The sequence below is a fragment of the Sturnira hondurensis genome, unplaced genomic scaffold (genome assembly GCF_014824575.4).
Source record: "Sturnira hondurensis isolate 20B ecotype Veracruz unplaced genomic scaffold, ASM1482457v3 Scaffold0005252, whole genome shotgun sequence".
NCBI lineage: Eukaryota > Metazoa > Chordata > Mammalia > Chiroptera > Phyllostomidae > Sturnira > Sturnira hondurensis.
In genome coordinates this window covers 849,160-873,607 of record NW_028077883.1, presented here as the reverse complement: position 1 = coordinate 873,607, position 24,448 = coordinate 849,160, and the positions used below count along the sequence as shown (strand labels likewise).

Here is a 24,448-nt window from a genome sequence, read left to right as displayed (position 1 = left end):
ACTTTGCCTTTGCATTTTTATTTATAAAAGAAAAATAATTACCATTCTGACACTGGGCGCCATAGAATCCATTTGGACAGAGGCAAGTGTTTGGCTTATAACAGGAGCCAGCATTGAGGCAAACGGGGTCACACGAAGCTAATGAACAGCAGGAGGGAGAGAGACGGTAACAGTTTTATTATTTAAAGAATAAAAGCTACACGAGGGTACAAAATAGTGCATAAGGAAATATTTTTACTGTAAGTAAAATCCTTAGTCTATAATTAATTAGATTTTTCCAAACATAAGAGGAATAAATAACTGGGTAATAGCTTTGCAAGTCTGTTCATTAAGCTTACAGATAAGTACCAAGCTAAGAATGTGAAGGCTTTGGTTAGAGCTCACAATGCCCTGGGTAAGCTGAAAGAATGACTCTGAGTTATAAGTCAGTTCAAAAGCTCAAGCAGGATGGTCTGTGATCTGCTCAAGTACGTGTGGCCATGTGTACCTCTTCAACCCTCCTTCCCAATTCCAAAAGGAACTCTACACTCAAGGCCTGACACACTCAAAAACAGTCTTTCTTTTTGCTTGTTTATCTTTGCTCCCTTTTGAAAGGTACCTTGATTCCATTATTCTTTTCTAAAATTAATTTATTGGAGTAACACTGGTTAATAACTTTATACAAATTTCAAGTACATTTCATAATACAACATGTATATACTACTTTGTGTGCTCACCACCCAGAATCCAGTCTCCTTCCATCACCACGTATTTGGCCCCTTTACCATTATCATTCTCCCCCCACTCCCTTCGCCTCTGGTAACCACCATATTGTTGTCTGTGTCTATGAGTTTGATTTGTCTGTTCATTTATTGTTTTTTTGTTTCATACCCCACGTATGAGTGAAACTTTTGTTCATCTTTGAACCCAAATTTTATCTACTCTCTGAGGTCTACCTCAAATACATTTTTCGTCCAAACTGTACTTCCCAAAATTAATTTCCCTCTTCTCTGCTTCCAAGGAACTCTATATTAATTACATAACTTATTATAACTCAACTTGTATCATAGTCTTTTCTAAAATTGTATCCCGTGTCTCTTTCACTAATGATATGCTCCTTACAATTAGGGCAAAATCAAATTGATCTATGTTTCCCTTTGCATCATGCTTCACACATAGTTGGCAAGCAACAGATGCTGACTTAAATCTATGTGAGAAAAGCTATTAGATCACAATGTATCAGATTAAACACAGTGAATTGCAAACATCGCTGCCAAAGCAGTGAGCCCAACAGTGTGATAAATAAATGAACTCATGTGACGGTGCCCACTTATCCAGAATCGCTTCAGTGTTTAATGAAACAGAAAGTCTGTGGGAAAAAAAAAAACCCTGAAAAGAGATCTAGAAGATGCAGTACAGATATGTCTCTCTCTACCGTAAGGCAAGTGGATGAAGAAAATATGAAAGCAAAAAAATATAATATTGGGTAGGTTGGATAACGTTAAAGCTGTTTATAGTGTAATACAAGAAAAGAGAAGGAAGGTGAAAGATAGATTTTTAAAAATATGTCTGAAATAAAAACTTCAAACCAATCTTGTCAGATGGGTTTTATGTTTGGGGTGCGAGTCTTTAGCACATTGTTGCATTTAAAATTTGTTTTCACTGGCCTGTTTATTGAAAATATTTTTGACTTTACCTGTGCCGCAGGTGGGTCCATACCAGCCAGGCTTACACTGGCAAACATCTGGTGTAAGGCATTCACCTCCATTTTCACAGTGCCTGTTACAAACCACTGAGATCATAGGATAAAAATTTTAAAAAGGTTAATTAGGTTTGGAATTGGTTGTATTATTGGCTGTTACCTAGCTAGCTCATAATGTTCTAATTAATAAGATTAGAGAGAAAGATAAAAATAATTTATCCTTTGGCTTTAAATGGTCTCCAATTCTCATATTCATTTATTTTTATTTTCACTTTTGCTAATAGAGAAGGGAAAAGTAGAAAACCATTGAAGGGTAAATAAGAAATGGTTATTTGGAAAAATTATTAGTTACTGATGAAAGTTTTCACAGACATGAATTAAATGACAAACTTATATGCAATTCAACAGATTGAATTCTCATCTAAAAAAAGTGGAGAAATGGTTATGGATAAGATCAAAAAGAAATATACTTTTAAGACAAGAAGAAACTTCTTTATCTTAGTATTGGCACCTAGCACTCCCAGCAGTATGCAGAATGTTAACTGTGGTAACAAATCATGAATGTATGGGTTTTACTTGGTGTTTCAGTTTGTATCAGTTAGCATCAAAGCCATCAACTATTCAAAGGAGCCATTTCATTATGAGACCACTTTGCTTACTTCTTTCACACCTGGGTCCCACAAAACCGTAAGGACAGGTACAGAGATTGCCAGCCAAGCAGGTGCCACCATGTTGAAAAGGCGGGCTACAGATTTCTGCAGACACAGATTATGTTATTAAGTCAGTTTTCCATTTTGAAAAAGTCAGTTTACATTTATGAAGCATGGATACACTAAAAGCTTCTTGTCAGAGCAAATTATAATAAGCTTAATTATCTTTTACTATGAACTTTGGTTCTGTGGGATTCACTATGAGTTCACACTCTGAAAACACCCACAAATCATTAGCATGTCTTGGTTTATAAAATTTACAGTTAACTAAATGGAAATAAATAATCTTAGCTTGTTCCTATAAAGTGAAACTTGAACTTAGTGTGTTTCTGCCTACAAATAGAACACATTTATATTTCCATAATTATTTTCATATGCTACTGATACTATTTCTGTAGTTTATTCTAGACTTACTTTAATTTGTTAATGTGTACCTTGTTATGAAAGCATTTAATGTGGCTCTACTTTATTAACAATTATATTACTGTCTACCAACATGTGTTCTTTAAAAATACTATTTTTATTATAAAAAATTTGTTTTTTAATATTATCCATTTTAGGAATAACATTTTATAAACTCTCCACTTAAGATTTCAACCAAAACAATAAAATTATATGTCTGTAGACATGCAATAATCAGGTGTCCTTTGCTTGAAGGTAAGAATATTTGTAGGGATATGGCAACCTATAACTAAACCTCAAAAAATTATTTCCGGAGATAATTTTGCCAATGATAAGTAAGCTGTTGCTCTTTGGATCTCTGTTTTAGAAATTTAAGTTTTTTTGATGTTCAAATAAATTATTTTAAACATTAAAAATTTTGACTCACTAACATTCATGAATATATATTGGTATACATACAGTAAAACTGACTATCTTTAAAGAAAATATTTTATTTCAGCACTATTATTTGATTTTCAGTTTGAATTATTACCTTCCTCACAGGTTGCTCCACCATATCCTGGAGAACATTCACAAATGTTAGGTTTAATACATTTTCCATGGTTTTTGCAATCAGGATGACATACAGCTGTATAAAATAAAGCTCATGGTTAGAAATATCAATTACCAATTAAATTGATTATGCAAACTAATGAGTGTCACACCTACCAGTTTGGCAGTTAGAGCCAGTGTAACCAGGTTTACATTTGCATATGTTTGGGGCCACACACTCCCTCCCTTTTCCACACGGGTGTCTACAAATAGCTGCAAAAATCAAGGACAAAAGGCTGAGTTGTTGGCACAGTCTATACATGTTGCCCATAAACTTAGTCATAATAAAAGTAAAATTCTCTGAAATTTGAAAAATTTGAGTTACTAAACACTAGTAACTCAAATGTAATAACCACTGCATTTATCCATGAAATTATTGTCTCCCTATATTTGTTTTACTACTAGCATGATGGAGAAAAATGATTAATAGGGTAAGAAAGAAGAACCATATGGGTAATTCCTCCCAGAGTAAAACCTGATGTTAGAGAGGGCTGCTAACCATAAGCAGGATTACAGTCTTTTCCAGAGGGCAGTGGAGTGTCAGATACTAATAAGGTGAATGTTGATGAATGGCGAAGATAATCAGAATTTTGAAGGTGCCAGGAACACACCATAAGCTTATAGGTTTATATTCCTTAAGCTTCTGTAGCTACCTGATAAATTCTAAATGCATGAGGTTGTTTTGTTTCATTTCTTAATAATAAGGTTTTACATTGTAAACATGTAAGTCTTTAAGATTATTATTATTATTATTCCTACAGAAAAAACAAACAAAACAACAAGAGTTCCTCTAGGGAATACTGAGAACAAAGGAATACTCCAACACCATATTGTTTAAGTCTCAAGTAGATCAAAACAAAATAACAGTAACAAAAAATAGCTTCCGTGTTGTCAAAGTCAAACATTTGATTTGCATCAGAGAAAACAATGCTGATAATTGTATTAAAAAAAGTAAACACTTTTTTCAAAATTAATGTGATGCCCAGTTTGTTTTAATCTCAAAAGTTGGAGGAGTTCTAGAGAAACCTAGTTTATGCAAATAAACAAGTATGCCAGAATTAGTAATTCAAAGGGCTAATGCCCACTGTGAGCTGAAAAGAACCCAGACCACCCTGCCTGGTGTAGCTCAGTGGATTGAGCACGGGCCTGCGAATCAGACGATCACGGTTCGATTCCCAGTCAGGGCACATGCCTGGGTTGCAGGCCTGTTCCCTGCAGGCCAACTCCCAGCAGGGGACGCACGAAAGGCAACCATACATTGATGTTTCTCTCCCTCTCTCCTTCCCTTCCCCTCTAAAGATAAATAAATAAAATCTTAAAAAAAAAAAAAGAACCCAGACCACAATGTGATTCACATCCTTATTTCATCTCTTTAGCTGCTTAGTTTCAGGAAAGATAGTTAGCCCTCTCAGGTTCTGCTTTCTTATCTGTGTAATGAGAAAAATTAACACCCAATTTGTGGGAGCCTTGTGGATTATGTGACAAACTTGATAAAAAATGTTTCCATTAAACCTGGAACACAGTAGATACTCAAAAATTATATTACTTAGTTATAATTCCACTGAATATATAATTTAAAAATTACTCAGAAACATCCACGTTAACTTTTGAAATGTGAAAAAATACAGGCGAATTATAAATATATCAAATGAATAGAAATTAGTGAACTAAATGGAGTAAATAGAAATTAATAAGTAATGGAAAGCATATCTTTTAAAATACTTCAACAGGAACTAGAGAGTTTTCTTTGAATCCTCTGAAAGGTTTTCATACTACCTCTGCAGTTGATTCCATCTCCGTAAAATCCAAAGGGACAGCGTCCACATTGGAAGTGACCATCCGTGGTTGGCACACAGGAAACCCCAGGAAAGCAAGGAGATTTAGCACAAGTTGGTATTTTGGTTGGCTCAGGCTTTTCTGGCAAAATAGTGATGGCAAACCCATTCTTGTGTTGTGTGTAACCTTGGGCAGACGTGTTAATTTGAGAATTATGTCCTCCCGCCTCTGTTTGGATGGTGCCCTGGGTAACATTTACTTCGTCACGGGAATGGTTTGTGTTAATGCCTATAGCACTATGGTTGTACACGGGAACTTCTAACTCTCCCAAACTGAAATTTGTACTCAGTGTGTGATCCACATGTTTAAAAACTGGTATCTCATGAGAAATAGGCTTTGAATGATTCATCCGAGTTGTAACTGATTTTAATGAGAAATACGAAGTGGTGTTGGTTTTGATAGTAGTCGGACTGTGGGTAGAACTTGCACCAGTTAGTAAATGCTCTGTTGATGGTGACTGAAAATTTGTATCTAAATAACAAAAAGAGAGAGAGAGAGAAATGTTAGTCAATGATATTTATTAATGTCTGCTCTCCCTACAGTTTTGAGTGTTAAGTAATTCAGTCCTTCATTTAATATTTATTATATGTATAGCAGTGTAATATTTATTACATCTCCTATACTAGGAGATGTGCTGTGATGAGGAGTCATCCCGTGATTCCTGCCTTCAAGAAACTTATAATCTATTTGAATACACAGATAACACAAATGTTAAACAGTGTAACAGTTAAAGGACAACAACTAATTATTTTATTAACAGTTAAGACCTGTATGCAGAAAACTACACAACATGAAGAAAGAAATCAAGGAAGACACAAACAAATGGAACATATACCGTGTTCATGGATTGGAAGAATTAACATCATCAAAATGTCCATACTACCCAAAGCAATTTACAGATTCAATGCAATACCTATTAAAGTACCAATGGCATATTTCACAGACATAGAACAAACACTTCAAAAATTTATATGGAACCATAAAAGACCCCAAATAGCAGCTGCAACTTTGAGAAAGACGAACAAAGTAGGAGGGACCACAATACCTAATATCAAACTGTATTACAAGGCCACTGTAATCAAAAGAGCCTGGTACTGGCATAAAAACAGGTACGTAGACCAATGGAACAGAACAGAGAGCCCAGAAATAAACCCAAATCTCTACAGACAATTAATGTTCAACAAAGGAGGCAGTAACATAAAATGGAGTAAAGATAGCCTCTTCAGCAAATGGTGTTTGGAGACCTGGACAGCTATGTGCAAAAAATGAAACTTGAGCACCAACTTACACCATATACCAAAATAAATTCAAGGTGGATAAAATACTTAAATATAAGCTGTGACACTGTTAAAATCCTAGAGGAGAACATTGGCAGGAAAATCTCAGATATTTCACACAGCAATACTTTTACTGATATGTCCCCTAGAGCAAGGGACATAAAGGAAAGAATAAACAAATGGGATCTCATCAAAATTAAAAGCTTCTGCATGACTAAGGAAAACAGTATTAAGATAAGAGAAGCAACTGTTTGGGAAAACATTTTGCCAGTGATACTCAGACAAAGGTTTAATCTCCAAAATATACAAAGAACTACACGACTCCACTCTAAGAAGACAAGCAACCCGATTAAAAAATGGGCAAAGGACTTGAACAGACACTTCTCCAAGGTGGACATACAGAGGATCCAGAGACACGTGAGAAGATGCTCAATATCGTTAGCTATCAGAGAGATGTAAATTAAAACCACAATGAGATACCACTTTACACCAGTCAGAATGGCCATCATAAACAAAGAAACAAACAACAAATGTTGGAGAGGTTGTGGGGAAAGGGGACCCTAGTTCATTGTTGGTGGGATTGCAGACTGGTACAACCACTATGGAAAACAGTATGGAATTTCCTAAGAAAACTAAAAATGAACATGCCTTTTGACCCAGCAATTCCACTGTTAGGGGTATATCCTAAGAACCCTGAAACACCAATCCAAAAGAACCTATGCACCCCGATGTTCATTGCACCACAATTTTCAATAGCCAAGAGTTGGAAGCAACCTAAATGACCGTCAGTAAATGGATGGATCCCAAAAATATGGTACATTTACACACTGGAATTCTATGCAGCAGAAAGAAGGAGCTCCTACCCTTTGCAACATCATGGATGGAACTGGAAAGCATTATGCTGAGTGAAATAAGCCAGGTGTTGAAGGATAAATACCATATGATCTCACCTTTATCAGGAACCTAAACAACAAAACAAACAAGCAAGCAAAATATGACCAAAGACACTGAAATACAGAACAGGCTGACAGGGACCAGAGGGGAGAGTGGAGAGAATCACAGTGGAAAAGAGGAAGTATTCACAGGAACAAGTATAAAGGACACATGGACAATAACTAAAGTGGGGGGTGGAAAGGGAGGGAGGTGGGGAGCACTGGGGCAGGGGCAGGACTGGGAATATAAAACAGAAAACTGTACTCGAAGAATAATTGAATAAATCTAAACAAAAAAATAAAATGACAGGGAAAAAGTTAGAAATAGTCAGCAAACATTTATTACCACTTAATACACATTAGGCTTCAAAAAGCCCTGACCGGTGTGTCTCAGTTGGCTGGGTGTCCTTCTGCAAAGCTGAAGGTTGCCAGTGCATTCCAGTCAGGGCACATGCCTGGGTTGGGGGTTTGGTACTTGGTTGGGGTGCTTATGAGAGGGATTGATGTTTCTCTTTCACATCAACATTTCACTCGCTCTCTCCCTTCCCCTTTTTCTAAAAAATAAGCACTTACTCCCTACCTGAGAAACTCAGTGTTGTTAAGGCTACTAGAAAGGGGAGGACAGCCCTGGCTGGTGTAGCTCAGTGGATTGAGCGTGGGCCTGTGAACCACACTATGGATCGCGGTTCAATTGCCAGTCAGGGCAGCTGCCTGGGTTGCAGGCCAGTTCCCAGCAGGGGACTCACAAGAGGCAACCATGCATTGATACTTCTCTCCTTCTCTCTTTCCCTTCCCCTTTAAAGATAAATAAATAAAATCTTAAAAAAAAAGATCTTCCTGAAACTGAAATTTAAATTTTAAAAAAAGGGGAGGACAGAAACCAAATGCTTCTATGAAAATTAGTTAATAAATTGTATAAATGCTAGTTTGTGTGAAAGGAAAAGAACTGTGACTAATCCTTTTACCAATTCGACAAAATGAGATTTTTATATCCCTATCTTTATTGATTGCTCAAGTAGGAATTAAACATTTTTGTGTGTCCTCTTTTTTGGGGGGATGATGATTTTTTTCTGCATTCAGCAGTACTGTATTTTCCTTATCCAGTAACTTTTAAAAAAATGTCTTTGGTATGGAAAAAACTAACTAATTTTATTACAGTATGGACAATTTTAAGTGGAGATTAAATATGTTTCCCTTTTATACTGTCTATCATCAATTTTCAGTTTGTTGTATTTTTTTCATGCCCAGCTTCTCATATCCCTTACAATATGAAAGCAGGGAAACCAAATCAAAAGCAGGAAAAGAAAACATACTAAAACAACAATAAAAACAAGGGCAATGGATGATTTTTAGTAATTTTGAGGACTTCATAAAACACAGAAAACACAGAAGTTCAGACTAACAGAGAAACAGGAGTGTACCAAATACAGGCCAAAACAAAATAACACCTGTGCAGTAATTAATCACAACACAAAGCTCAGGGAACCTGGGTAAAGATCTGAGGCAAGATGTGTCCATCCTCTGCCCCATCCTTTGTACCTGAAGGACTGCTCCTTCCTGCTCCAAACTGCTCTATGTGAATCATCTTCCTGGGAGAGTTTTTGGTGTTAGGATTGGAGGAGAAGGTAGAGAAGAAATCGAATTAAATCCAGATTACAAAATAATATAGCAGAAGAAATGAAGGAGTATGTGTATTATATTAGCAAATGCACATTAGTAAAATATTTTTCTTTTGAAATTTAATATCCTAGGGTTCATGTTAAAGTATGTATTAGAAATACTGAAAAATTACAAGATAGAAGAATTGTGAGGGGGTATTTATCTTAGCAATATTAAAATGTGTTATTAATGCACACTAATAAAAATAATGCATTATTGGCATAGAAAAAGACAATTAGGTGATAAAAACATAATAGAAATTTCAGAAATATATCTTAAAGTATATATAAATTTAATATATAAAATATAGTACTTAAATTCAGTATGAAAGTTTGACATATTTGATTTTCTCTTATTTTAAGTATGGCTTATTATAATAAATGATTATACATAACTGCTTACTTATCTGGAAGAAAAAAATGTTGGGCCTCTAACTCACAGCATAAACTTCAGATATACTAAGAATTAAATGTAAAATATAAAATAATAAATATAAGAAAATTTAAGAGATTATTTGCATAACTTAGAAGTTAGAAGATACTTGAAAATGGACACTATAAACAAAGCTGTAATAAAAGATGCCTCTATTTGACTCCATAAAATATCTGTGTTTCTGTATAAGACAACAGATAAACGTAAGCTACTGAGATGAAGAAGATAATTTTAAGAACATGTAATATAAAGTACTCCTACAAATCAACAAAAAGTCAAACAAGAGTTATGAAGAGACAGTTAACAGAAAAGCAAGTCTAATTGATTATAAACAAACAGATAACCTCTCAGTGGGAAGATACAATTAAACAGCTTTGGAGATGAGAAAAGAGAGAAAGCTACATATACATGGATAATTTTAAGTTAAACAAGAGTACTTCATATGCTTTTATATTAAGAATTTGAAATCTTGATGAGACACATGATTTTATAAAATATAAAGGATTAAATTGACTGAAGAAGTGATAGAGTAGCTGATATAATAATTGCCATGAAAGAAAAGGAAAATAATCTAAAATCACCTCCCCAAATAATCTCTGAACAGATGATCTGAGTGGAAAAACTTTTACCAAATAATCAAGGAAAGAATACTTTACAAAACCATTGCAATGTACAGAAAGAGATGAAAAATTTTATAAACATTTGCTCAGAGTGGCATAATCCTATAATAAATATTTATAAATACACATAAAATATAAATGAAATACTAGCAAATCAGATGTACTACTGTTTTTATATAATACTGTATCAGGATTAAATAGACTTGTATCTCTATTAACATAATTATATTACCTAATTACATGAGGCTATTAATAAAGAAAATAATATAAAATGTCAAAATGTAATTTCATACATAAAAGCTTTCTAAGTAAGTCTAAAGGAAATGTTAACAAATTATATCAAGTTAATAAATGATACTGAAAAAGCACTTGATAAAATTTAAAACCCACTCTTCATTTCAGTCACGGACCAAGTATTATCAATTTGCTTCTTTAGTGTCTCATTTGCTAGATCAGGAAACCTTCATGTCTATATGTGTTTATAGTATTGTGCTAACTTTGGACTTAAACAGCTCTTTACCCACAAGTGGCTCATCCCCTGTACTGCTCCTAAATACTCTCTCAGATGTGAATCTTAATCCTGTTTCTCATGGTGTCTTAGGGGTCTGGATACCGGCTACCTCTCTAGCTTCCAATCCTGTATGAGTCCCCCTTCCCCCTATACTTCGGGTTTAACAAATTGCTCATTACACAAGGTGTGTTGTGACATTCGTGAGTGTGAAGCCTCTCTACCTTTGCTCCTGCTGTTTCCTGTGCTCAGAATGCCTATCTTTCTGGATGAGATACCACAGACTTAGCTGTGGTAACACTGTCTTTTGAAAACTTTTCATTATCCTTCCTGGTAGACATGATTCCCTGGGTATTATTTCTACTAATCTCTCTAGGAACTCTGTCAAAAGACACAGAACACTGCCATGTCTGGTGCCGCCGCTTAGTGGGTTTGGCATCCCACAAACTGAAGGGCCATTCCCAGTCAGGGCCAGTGCCTGGATTGAGGGCCAGGTGCCCGGTTGGGGACATGCAAGAGGCAACCCATCGATCAATTGATGGATATTTCTCTCTCTCTCTCTTCCTCCCTCCCTTCCCCTCTCTCTAAAAATAAATAAAATCTTTAAAAATGTTTAAAATTTTTGAAAAGACAGCACCATGTTGAATTATGTGATTACATTTCATATTCCCTGCTATTAGACTTAGTAGGACAGAGGAAATATATGTGAGGGGCAAACATAGGTTTACGGTTGTTTGTATAGAAAATAATACAATAATACATAATAACAAGAATACATTGTCTTTTCAGCCCTGGCTGGTGTAGCTCAGTGGATTGAGCGCGGGCCTGCGAACTAGAGGATCGCAGTTCGATTCCCAGTCAGGGCACATGCCTGGGTTGCAGGCCAGTTCCTGGCAGGGGACACACAATACATTGTGTGTCCCCGGCAGAGGCAACCATACACTGATATTTCTCTCCCTCTCTCCTTCCCTTCCCCTCTAAAAATAAATACATAAAATTAAAAAAAAAAGATTACATTGTCTTTTGCATGTTCACAACTGTAAACCTCTTTTTGCCCCACCCTTGTAATTTTGCATTTCCTGCGTCTAACTTAAAGCATGGCAGTTAATGCACATATACTAAGTAAATGCAGGACTAAAAGGGAGAATGAAACCAAGTGATTTGAATTAATTAAATTCAGCAAAAAACATTGTGTGGCAGAGAATAGAGACTTTACCATGACATATTTTTCCATCACCATGAAATCCTTCAGGACATGAACCACAGCGATAGGAAGCAAAGGTGTTGAAGCATTCTACCCCCAGAAAGCACGGTCTAGAGTCACACTCATTAACATCCTCCTGGCAGTTTTTGCCTAAATGAAATATAAATCGAGAGTTCAAATTATTTAATTTGAAAACCAATATATGACCAATTAAGTGCTCATTATTTGAATTATTTTACTCTTTATGGGTGTCCTCCTAACCCCCAGAAAGTTGTCACATATTAAGAGAAGTGTACTGTTTTTAAAAATTTACTATATGAGACATAAAGTTATTAATTAGATTCTATTTACCCTTAAGCCAGGCCCTTCAATTACATAAGATCTTTCTATAAATAAGGAGACTTTAGAAGTCAATATTTTAAGGCAAAAATTTACCATGTTATAGTAGCAATTTGAACTTTGTTTAAAAACTTGGTGATTAAAAAAAACAATTATTAGAATGATTGTCAGCTTAGCTTAAGGACAGCTTATTTAGTCCAGTTATTGCACTGGCTGTGAAATCCATGAAAATATTACTATATGCTAGGATAGTCTTTCCTCAATAAAAATTTTTGAGGTGAAGTGTTTCTCTTTAAAATGTTAGCAACTTCTTTAAGTGAATAAATTCACAGTAATTAATGGATGATAACTTCTGTTATTGTAAAAATTCATGAAGCAATAACCATTTGAATTTTTTCAAATGTAGTTTTGTAAGTTTGTAGCATAATAATCCAAAATGATACAATTGTTATTTTAAAAAGCTAAAGAGGATTTAAAAAGCACCTAAATATTTTTCAAAAAATATCAGCTTAACAACTTTGTATTCACTTATTTAGTAGTACATCTATTTAAATTAAAGAAAACATTGGTATGAATGTTTAGAAAGCCTTGGAAAGTTAAAGGTTATCAGTCATATACTTATTTGGGATTTCTGGAATCAGATATTTTAGGACAACTAATGAGTTAACAAATGTGTCAACATTTTGCTAGATTTTAACTCTATACCATGATATTTCTAAATAATTATATGAATAAAACCTCTTAAATGATACTTTTTATATTTTGTTTTTTTTAAAATATATTTTATTGATTATACCATTACAGTTGTTCTACTCCCCCCCTTCATTCCCCTCCACCCGCACCCTCCCTCCCCCACCACTCTCCCCCCCTTAGTTTATAACCACGTGTCTCAAGTTCTTTGGATTCTATATTTCCCCCACTATTCTCGCCCTCCCCCCTATCTATTTTCTACCTACCATCTATGCTATTTTCTGTGCCTTCTCCCCCCTTCTCCCCCTCCCACCCCCCTGTTTCTAACCCTCCATGTGTTCTTCATTTCTATGGTTCCACTCCTGATCTAGCTGTCCTCTTGGTTTGCTTTTGTTTTAGGTGTGGTTGTTAATAACTGTGTGTTTGCTGTCCTTTCACTGCTCATATTTTTCATCTTCTTTTTCTTATATAAGTCCCTTTAGCATTTCATATAATAAGGGCTTGTTGATGACGAACTCCTTGAACTTGACCTTGTCTGAGAAGTACTTTATCTGTCCTTCCATTCTAAATGAAAGCTTTGCTGGATAAAGCAATCTTGGCTGTAGGTCTTTGGATTTCATGACTTGGAATACTTCTTTCCAGCCCCTTCTTGCCTGTAAGGTCTCTTTTGAGAAATCCGCTGACAGTCTGATGGGTACTCCTTTGTAGGTGACTGTCCCCTTATCCCTTGCTGCTTCTAGGATTCTCTCCTTCATTTTGGTCTTGGCTAATGTAATGATGATGTGCCTTGGTGTGTTCCTTCTTGGGTCCGACTTCTTTGGCACTCTCTGAGCTTCCTGGATTTCCTGGAAGTCTATTTCCTTTGCCAGACTGGGGAAGTTCTCCTTTATTATTTGTTCAAATATGTTTTCCACTCGTGGCTGTTTCTTTCCCCCTTCTGGTACCCCTATAATTCGGATGTTGGAACGTTTAAAGATGTCCTGGAGGTTCCTAAGCCTCTCCTCATTTTGTTGAATTCTCATTTCTTCATTCCTTTCTGGTTGGATGTTTCGTTCTTCCTTCTGGTCCATTCCATTGATTTGAGTCCCATTTTCCTTTCCATCGCTATTGGTTTCCTGGACATCTCCCTTCATTTCAATTAGTTTAGCCTTCATATGTTCCTCTAATTTGTGACTGTACTCTACCAATTCTGTGAGCATCCTGATAAATAGTGTTTTAAATTGTGCTTCTGAGAGGCTGGAAATCTGTTGGTCCCTTAGAGTTATTGGCTCTGGGACTTTGAGTTCTTCTTGCGCCATCTTTCGGGTTGTTCGTGTCTGTTCCATAGCAGGATCAGAGCCCTAAAGTGTTCACTAGAATAGGGCAACTAAGTCGCTGGGTTGTGACGCTGTATGTGGGGGCGGGGTCAAAGAGGGGCTATGGCGTCCTGTCTGCAGCCTGCTGCCACGGCCCTCACTGGTGCTGCAGTTGCTTCCGTCACCGGGCCCACGCGTTTCGTCCCACTGCACGAGAGTGTGCCACCGCCGTCAGCCCTCGCCCCCTGGGGCCTGCGTGGTCTGTCTCACTGTGCGCGAATATGCGCCCGCGGTCTGCCCCGCACCCCAACTGATTCCGGCTGCCTGCGCGCCTGGGTCGGGGGCCCTGTCCTGCCCGACCCTGCTCGCTGTTGGCTCCGCCCCTCTTACCGTCCCCGTTGAACGGTTAGATGTAGTCAGACTTCCGTATAATTCAATTTTCTGTCCTTTGGTTGTGTCTTTGTTTCTCCAAAACTTTGTTGTATTCAAACTTGGTTGTGGGAGAAGGCACAGTGTTTCCACCTATGCCTCCATCTTGGCGGAAGTCTACTTTTTATATTTTGCATGGCAGATTTATTTCTTCTTCCATATTGTATTTCAATAGTGATACATTTTAATGTATTTCTACCTACCAGATATTGTTTAGAAAGCTGCAAAACACAGTGTAAAAATAGAGTACTTCTATCAAAATTATAAAAATGGGCAAAAATGTAAGAATGCATGTATAATCAATTTACAATAAAGAGATATGGATAACAAATGCATTTGTGATGACTTTTACTACAATTTTAAAATGTGTATAAAAATCTTTAGGATCATACATTTGATTGAGTAACCTGTAGATGAAGGTTCCAAGGAGCTTTCCTTTTTTATTTGTTCATATACTAATTGGTTTATGAGGAACCCATACTTACCTTTGAGCTCAGGTGGACAATCACAGGAATAACCGTGAAAACCACTAACGCATCTGCCAAGTCCACAGGGGTTTGATTGGCACTGAGTGACATCCAGTTCACAAAGACTGCCCTGGAAACCAGGCAAGCAGACACACTGGTATGCTCCACTTCCTAGAGGAAAGTTAATATCAGACACACATTTTCCACCATTCAAGCAATCACAAGACTTCACAGTCAACTGAAAAAGAAACAAACAAAAAAAATGCTTTATTTGCAATGAAGTGATCTTCAGTCTATGTCCCAGAAATTATGATAGGAAGGCCTATTTGTATACAAGTAGGACCAGATCATGCATTTTTGCAAATATATGTATATTTAATATACAATAGTATTTAAAATAGTTTAATAAGGCAATTATGATCATTCTCAAGGGCATAGCCAAAATATAAATACTAAAAATACTTTTTAAAATGTTACATGATTGATTTCAGTAATGTAAGCAAGAAAAAGAACTTTAAGGCGAAAAGTAGTTAGTCCTCAACCTGGAGAGTAAACAATTATTTGATTACCATGGTCACCATGGCATAGTACAAACTGCCCTTCACAACAGTGCTTCTGTGTGAAAGTGTGTCCCACGTTTGGAGTGCATACAGAGCACACACACACAAAACAATATTGGGAGCTTATGACTAATATGGTGAAAACAATCATCAAATGAGAAATATGACTCACATTAATTATTTAAAATCTTATCTTTACACTTTTGATTTATAATTCAACATCTAAAATTTCTTCACCGGAAGGAAGAAGGTATGATAACCCTGAGATGGAATAACCTTCCAAGAAGGGCTCCTTGTGGTTAATTGGACTCAAATTCATGGCCAGAGTATAGGTGCCATTGTGGGTGGAGGTCTCTGTGCACACTGCATTCCAGGGAAAAATTTATAGACTGAGTTTCTAGCCTCTTGCACTGTGTTCCTGGCATTTGTACTAACCCTTAGAAGGGAGTTCCTGGAATGTCTTTCAATCAGTGGGCTGAGACCTGCCCTGTTCAATCAAAACTGCACAGCCATATCCTCATTTGCATCTTTACTGACCATTCAGAACAGCTTCATAGTGAACAATCAGAATACACCATTCTGACCAAGCAAAACAGTGCTATTTGGACCAGTCAGACCCAGCGTATTTAGATTCCTTATTGGCATTGAAATGAACCAATCAGGGACCAGAGTGAGAACTTTCTTTCTAAAAGCCTTCCCTTTGTTTTGACGGAGCACTTGCAGTTTCTTCTCAAGGCTGTCTTCCTGGTTTGCAAACTGTTTACTTGAATAGTTTGTCCTTTTACCACACTGCAGATTGGAACTCCTGTTGGCATTAGATTGATGTCAGTGACTTTTTGCTGACAGGTATCAATCTTAGGTTAATCACAGATCTTTCTCGAAGATGGACATGAATGAGTTCTCTATCCTTGTCACAGTTAAGTGTTGAAAATATTCTAGGAGTCAGTAACTTAGATCTGTGCTCTAGACTTGAGAGTCTGTGTAAGGTTTTAAATTCTTACAAAAATAGTCAAAATTTTGGCAGTTTAATTTCCCATAAAATGTTTAAGAGTTTAGTTACTCTTAATGAATTAAGAATATAAATTATATCTTTAATTAATAGTAAATTTTTAAATTTTGTTAATTGAGTCTCATTTATACAGTTATATATAATACCTCAATTGTGACTTTAGTTTCAGCATTGCAGTCATCACTAAGGTGTAGAGTAAATGGCCGGGGAGTTTGTGACTCTGCTTTCCACTTAAGGAGTCCTGCAGAGGAAACATTTGCTCCTTCAGGTCCAGAGTCCATGGTAAAATGGATGTCAGAGCCTTCTGGATCGAAGGCCATGAGCTGGTACTCAAAGTTTTCCCCATAAAATGTCTGTAATTTGTCTTGCTGTATTTGAATCACTGGGGGTTGGTTGTCTGTAACAGAGAAAATACTCATTTTTGTACCTGTGTAGACAAGCAAGAGGAAAAGTGTGATACAAAGAACCCACTGAGACAAACATTTTGGTAAAGTTTGAACTCTTGAAATGTCTATTACCTATCTTCACTTTTTTAAACATTCTGAATAAATTCAGTTCCATACTTAGATGTAAAAGTAACTGACAGGTACCAACTTTAAGCTTTGCTATAACAGTTTGAAAACATTTTGAATGTAGCATAACATACATTTTCATCACCCAGACAGACTTAGTAGATAGAATAATTGCATTTCATTACATTGGGCACAGACACTTTGGTTGCATTAATGAAGCCCTGATGCCAAGACGTTGTAGTTCTGGCCCCCATTCTGCCCTTGAATATATGTCCTTATACAATTTACTGGTTTTAATTTCCTCACCCTCAATACAAAGGGTTTGAAACAGATAATATTTACGGACCTGTCATATCTTTGAACACTGTGAGTCTATTATGAACTAGTCATACCAAAGCCATTAAAAATAAAGACAGCAACTCAGAAGTTATATTGTTTCACCTTATTTCTTGCACTAAATTCTTCACCAACTTTTCATTGTCTTCCCATAATACCCCATGAACCTTGCATCTGAACGATGAATCATGTGACATATGGTCTGATACAGTAATGAAATTTGCACATGCAATAACATATATACTAATATTATGAAGCATGTAGAAATATAAGGTTTTAGGACCCCTGTACATAAAATTACATGGGGCCAGGGAGTAATTATATTTTGTGTCTTAGGATGGCTGGTCTTTTGACTAAGGAAGAAGAATGTGAAGAATGCCAGTGTAGAATCACACAGCTGAGTTTAGGGAAGTGAAGAAATTATATGGTTCATGACTATAATTTAGGGTATTTTGGGGTGGAACAAAGAATCCAGAAATTATTTGCCCAGTATTATGTTCAGAGAGTCACAGAATAGTGAGACCAGGAAGCCAATTTATAGATTATCAAGTCCAGATAATCTTATTTAACAGGTGATGAGTGCATGGCAGTTGGAACTTAAATGGTTAATGTTAAATGCCATGTCACAAAACTAAAAAGAGTTAACCCTTATTGTAGGATATGTGGAAACCTTTGGTGTCAAAATAATGATCTCTTTCCACTAAACCCACTGAGTTTTACTGATGAACATTTTTGTGTTCTTAGTGCTTGAGAGCATTTTGCTAGTAGTTATTTGACTTGTACAAATTGTGTGCAGCTGTATTAACTCGTCCCATTTCTTCCATTAATATTTCACATTTGCTTTCCTTATCAAATATTAAAATAAAAGCCCATATCCTATTGTAACATAATCACTGAGATCACACAAAATAAAAGCAATTAATCTTATATATTCTTCTAGCAAAGTAATTTGTGCAGTTGGGAAAGAAGTTAAATACAATGTACATCTTAAGCACATTTATATAACTTGTGGTTTAAAAATCACTTAAAATATCTTGTACAGGAAATATTTAGATTAATAAAAAATAACTTACTTTCTAAAAATGACCAAGTAAATTTTGAAATTTTAGTTCTACAAATCAAACAAGATCTGGTAGGATTTTTATCCCCATCAGTGTAGCAGAGTCCATCAATAATGCAAACATTTTCCTAATGGAAAAAAAATTTTAATTTTAAAAAGGACAACACTGATCAAAATACAGCAACAGTTAGTATTAAGGAGAGTAAACTGTACAAAGAAGAATAGCAGCATACACATTGATGATTCCATTGATACATTTATTTTTATTTTTTTATTTTTTAGAGCATTTTATTTTTATTTATTTTTTAAAAGATTTTATTTATTTATTTATCTTTAGAGGGGAAGGAGAGAGGGAGAGAAACATCAATGTATGGTTGCCTTTTGTGCGTCCCCTGCTGGGAGTTGGCCTGCAGGGAACTAGCCTGCAACCCAGGCATGTGCCCTGACTGGAAATCGAACCGCGATCCTCTGGTTCGCAGGCCCGTGCTCAATCCACTGAGCTACACCCATTGATACATTTTAAATCTTTTGATGAAATATTTTTTCATATCCCCTAGTCATAAATGCATGCTAGAAAACAGTTAATTTCCATTGTATTAATGCTTATGGAATGCATTAATACAGAGGGAATAAGGGAATGCATATAGTTGTATCTCTGTGCAGAATTACAACGTAGTTTATAAATAACATGGAAGAAGATCTGTTTTCCTCGTTGTCTTTTGCATGCTGGAAGTGCTTTATTTATTAAAAACAATTTTTTCCTCAGAACATCTTATAGAATCACATTTGTTTATAGTTATCCTCTTTTCTTCTAGGAGCCCACTGTGTTCTGAGAACACAGCAAAACTAGACAAGGCCTCTAGCATAATTATCCACACATCACAGTGGATATTACACAAAATAGTGAAAAGAGATGCTGGCATGCACAGAAATAATATTAAATATAGCAATAATTTTTAACCTTGGAAGAAGACCACATTTTGTTTAGTGTATATAAATTTAGCTTTCTTTAGAAAATCTCCTTGGACATCCCTCAGAACATTGCACAAAAATAAAAACAAGAAAGCCCAAGAGGATAAAACATCCAAAAAACATTTCAAAAGTACTTCTTTTAGGATATGTAGGAATAAAATATTTGAGGGAAACATAAATCAAACAACTTCTCAAAAACAGAAACTTCTTATTGATATGATCAGCTTGATAATCTCAAGGAAAAAAATTAAATGTTAAAATACTAATACTTTTAATTTCCATATACAAAAATAGTATTTGATCTGCTCCTCAGTTTTGGGAGCCAAATGATGTCAGATCCAAGTATTAGATGCATGGCATGTTACATCAGCAGTGGACATGGGAGAGACCTGTTGATAAGCCCGGTAGACCGGGTAAGAAGGAGTGGTGTGGGGAGTGGGGGCAGGCTGTGCGGCTCTTTACCCCCTCAAGTGGTGGGCATTCTCATGGTTCATTGAGCTTAGTTGTCATAAAAAATTCCCTGTAAAAGTGCCAGTCTTATATATTTTTTATAAACCCTACACAAATGCATGTCACTTGCCACAAAGATCATTAGGTAACCATGAAGCACTATGTTACTAGATAATCATTATTACTTTAAAAACAAGTTATGAAGGAGGGAAAATTTAATCTGAACCTCCTCTTTTGATTTTTTAGGAATAAATAACCTGCCACTTTAAAATGTTAAAGGTAGAAACGTCCCTCTTGCCATTTAAAACAAGGGTTATGGGCAGAGTAACAATTTTAATTAATCTTGTATAAACCTGAAGAGGAGTTTCTATATTAGTATTTCTGATATGAAAGTTCAAAAGCTACATTTTGGGAAATGAAAACACCTACGATGAAAAGTATGAAATTAAGTGAAAAGGTACATACCTTTGTAGTACATGAGTCCTTTCCATAGAGACCACAAACTTGACAAGCCCCATCATATATTATCATTATTTTGGGGTTACTGAACCTGTAACCATCATTAGATACCTGTAAGATAGTTCTGTAATAAGGTAACTTATCTAAATATAGCTTCATAAATCATAAAATCAATATATATTTACTTTAATTATAACTATGAGAATATATTTTCTTTTTACCTTTAACTGCCACTTTGCAATTGGTTTCTCACCCCTGGCATCCACGGTACCAGGTTGCTGACCCTCAGCCGGCAGCTGACAGTCCACAGTTCTGCTATTTCGGAAAACAGTATGCGCAGGGACGGCTTCTCCAGGGACCCATTTACTGCTATTATACTGCAGGCATAATGAGAAACTAATGAACTTCTTTGGAGATACTTTGCTAATCAAAAGACAAATTTAAAAATACATGCCTGGTATAATGGAATGTATAATGAATAACAAAAGTGACAGTGATAGTTTCAGAAAAATAAAAAATGTATACATCTTCTTTTGATGTAAACTGCCTCTAATCCCTCACACATTCCTTCAGTCCAAATCAAAGTAGTTACTCATATTGGCCATATATAATGGATTACTGTGTAATAACTATTTTAGCAAAAGGAAGCCCACTTGACTATGTAATGGACACAAAATGGACTAATTTTCTGACCACAAACTTCATCATTTCTCCTGAAAGTCCCTCACTTTCTACTTCACTTGAAACTGTCCATTTGATCCTCCGCTGACTGGTTCCTACAGGACCTCTCATTCTCTTATATGAGTCACCACCCTAACTACACTTGACTGCTCCAGAGGTGAACTTAAGCTGAACCAATGCTTAGATTACTTGGGATATTTTTAAATTGTACTGGAGGGTGTTGGGCCAGTCCACCTCTGATGGCCTGAGTAGCAAGATACCAACCTATGGAGCTGTTGGTGGCCATGTTTTCCACTACGTGGAGAAAGCCAGTATCTAGTAAAAGGGAAAAACAAAGCTCAGATACAGAGACAAGCAGAATTGAGAAGACAGATACCTCACACACATACAAATGCACTCATTCTGAATCTTCACAGTGGTCAAGTCCCAAGTTCAAGTTTTTCCCTGACGATTCAGCTATTCAGTGCATCCTTGGTTCTGACAGAAACATTGTTGTCATGATAAACATCATTTTGCTCAGATTAGCTCAAATGAATTTATGTAACTTGAAATTAAATAAGTTCTAGCTAATTCACCCTATTTAATAATTCAATGGTACATCATGCTTAACCTACACATTAAATATTATTTTTTAGTGTTGGAAATGCATTGGTGTCTAAAGAAGAAAAGCCCATACAATTTTCTGGGTACTGATAACTACATAGAAAACTAAAAGGATTTATTTAAATCCCAAACTTTAGATTTAGACTTTTAAAAAATTTATGGCTATAGAATGCATTTCAATCACTCAGAAATGTTCACAGAATTTGCTGATGCTCCAATGTTGCAGGTCAGTAGGGAAAGGTAGGAAATGCAAGACCATGTTAAACTGTGGCTAGTAGAAACTATCTCGCTAAAGATTTGATCATTGAGAGTGGGTCTCAGTACAAATTTCCACAGTTAAGGGGGATATAGAGTCTGGCCTATCAGATATATATCAGTAGTTTCCCTCTAGCAGAGGGAGATTGACAGCAATGTCTTGAGGGTAGTCTTGCTATCAACACTTAGATAGGATGGGTATCAACACTTGAATCAACACACTCTTTAGCTTTTGTGTGTTGAAGTAAGACTCTGGCCAATGACTGGGAGTACAGGGATTATTTCCATCCCCCTGTTTGGAGGAGCTTATCCAAAATGAGAATAAATAGGGTTTTCTTTCGTTTCTATTTATTAATATTTTGTGAATAATTATATATGCTGGGGATGGCCTTATGAAAAGAGATAATACAGGAAATGACAAACTATTTTTATTATTGCTATAACCAAAATTTTAAAATGAAGGTATAATGACAGAGAAAGAAGATACTACATCTAACCAGCACGATCAAAGAAGACTTAGAAAAGGAAACGATACTTTTCCTCCTGAAAGTAAAGAACAGAGATTCCATGGACACTGAGAGCAGAAATGGAGAGTGTGACTTGGCCTGGCTGCAGGGACTAGCACTCAAAGGACAGGGATGCGATGATCAACATGGGATGTTAGTGCACGTGCAAGGAGGTCCAAGCCTTCAAAAATAGTCAAGAGCCAGATCATGATGTAGCATTCATTTCCAGGATAACAACTTGAATTTAACCCCTTAACTAATTTAAAAAGAGATTCTGTAGAGGCCTGGCTGTTTTTCTAGGAGGGAGTAAAGGAAATGATTGTGCCATTTAATCTTTAGCCGCAAAGTTATTTAAAATTACTACTGCAGAGGTAGAAAAAAGCATCTATAATATGCTACCCTTCATGTAAAAGAGAAGGGATGTATCTTACAGATGCTTTTTTGCCTTAGTATTGATACAAAAGAAAACAATAAGACTGTACCAGGAGATATTAAGAATGGATACCTTCCAGGGATGGATGGGAATGGGATGGAATGACAGGGCAATGGAAAGAGGCAGGTAGGGATGAGAAGACAGGGACATCCTCTGTGTCCACCTTTTGTATGACACCAACTCTTAGAACCATGATAATATTTTTCATACCTTCCAAGTAAGCAAATTACTAAAATCAACTAGAGTGTGGAGGAAATTCAAGATGGAACTGGAGAGCATTATACTAAGGGAAATAAGCCAGGGGGTGAAAGACAAATACCATGTGATTTCACCCAGAAATGGAACCTAACCAACAAAACAAACAAGCAAGCAAAATATAACCAGAGACATGGAAATAAAGAACAAACTGACAGTAACCAGAGGGGAGGTGGGAGTGGATAATTCGGGGGAAAAAGGGAAGGGTTTCCAGGAACATATATAAAGGATGTATGGACAAAACCAAAGGTAGGTAGGATCAAGGGTGGGAAGTGTGGATGGCTGGGATGGGGGGGAATGGAGACAATCGTACTTGAAGAACAATAAAAAAAGTAAAACAGTGGAATACAAATGTTTAAAAATAATCCTAACTGCATTACAAATGAAATACATAAAAACTATGAACAGGATGCAAAAGAAAATAGCTGATCTGTTTGGTTTTGACTAGTGAACATATGTTTCTTTCTGTAGCTCTGTATAGTGTGCTAGAAAATTCCAGACTCTACTCTCTTTATCAGATGTTTGGAGGAGAGCTATTGTCTGAGAAAAAATATCAGAGCAAATATGTCTAAGAGGAAGTGCAAAGTATACTTTCCAAAAGAATATAAACCTATAAAATTCTCTCTTGGCAAATCACTGAATAGTAGAGTGGTGCCATTTGATTTATTTTACCAAGAAAAATAAACTGTCTGCTCACCTGAGTGATATTCACTGACGTGAATACATTTATAGATACATTATATTACTATTGTGTCTTGTTATTTCATTGGCATTAAAATATTTCATGACTCATTTAGAAAAATTATACTTATAAAATCTTGAGATAACCATACTTTTTAAGTATAAATACTTGAAAAACACGTACCAAACTTATTTCCTCCTGTAAATTTTCAGTCTCATGATCACATTTGACTTCATCATTTTGGAGAAAAAGTAAAAATAATATTAAAATATGATTTGCTGTTTTAAGTTTTCAGCAAATCATATTTTAGAAATTCAAAGAGCTTTCCTTAAAATAAAATTCCCGCTAGATCGTGAGTGGAACCATAGAAATGGAGATCATATGGAGGGTTAGCAAGAGGGGAGTGGGAGGAGGAGAAGGGGGGAGAAGGTACAGAGAATAAGTAGCATAGACAGTAGGTAGAAAATAGACAGGGGGGAGGGCAGGAATACTATGGGAAATACAGAATCTAAAGAACTTGTGACATATGGACATGAACGAAAGGGGGGGAATGGTGGGGGAGGGCTGTGCAAAGTGGAGGGGAGTGAAGGGGGAAAGGGACAA

At 36.1% G+C, this 24,448-nt stretch overlaps 1 protein-coding gene across 1 annotated transcript in view; it reads right to left on the bottom strand.

The window, feature by feature from the left end:
• VWDE (von Willebrand factor D and EGF domains) overlaps window positions 1–24,448 on the bottom strand; it is a 64,059-nt gene that overhangs the window by 15,382 nt on the left and 24,229 nt on the right. The window contains exons 13-23 of the mRNA XM_037046481.1: window positions 20,652–20,807; window positions 20,437–20,541; window positions 18,563–18,677; window positions 16,788–17,038; window positions 15,091–15,310; window positions 5,161–5,691; window positions 3,502–3,597; window positions 3,326–3,421; window positions 2,341–2,436; window positions 1,676–1,771; window positions 43–138 (exon numbers count right to left, since the gene is read on the bottom strand). Of these exons, the coding sequence (XP_036902376.1) occupies window positions 43–138; window positions 1,676–1,771; window positions 2,341–2,436; window positions 3,326–3,421; window positions 3,502–3,597; window positions 5,161–5,691; window positions 15,091–15,310; window positions 16,788–17,038; window positions 18,563–18,677; window positions 20,437–20,541; window positions 20,652–20,807 (1,858 nt within the window). The remainder of the gene's footprint in view (window positions 1–42; window positions 139–1,675; window positions 1,772–2,340; window positions 2,437–3,325; window positions 3,422–3,501; window positions 3,598–5,160; window positions 5,692–15,090; window positions 15,311–16,787; window positions 17,039–18,562; window positions 18,678–20,436; window positions 20,542–20,651; window positions 20,808–24,448) is intronic.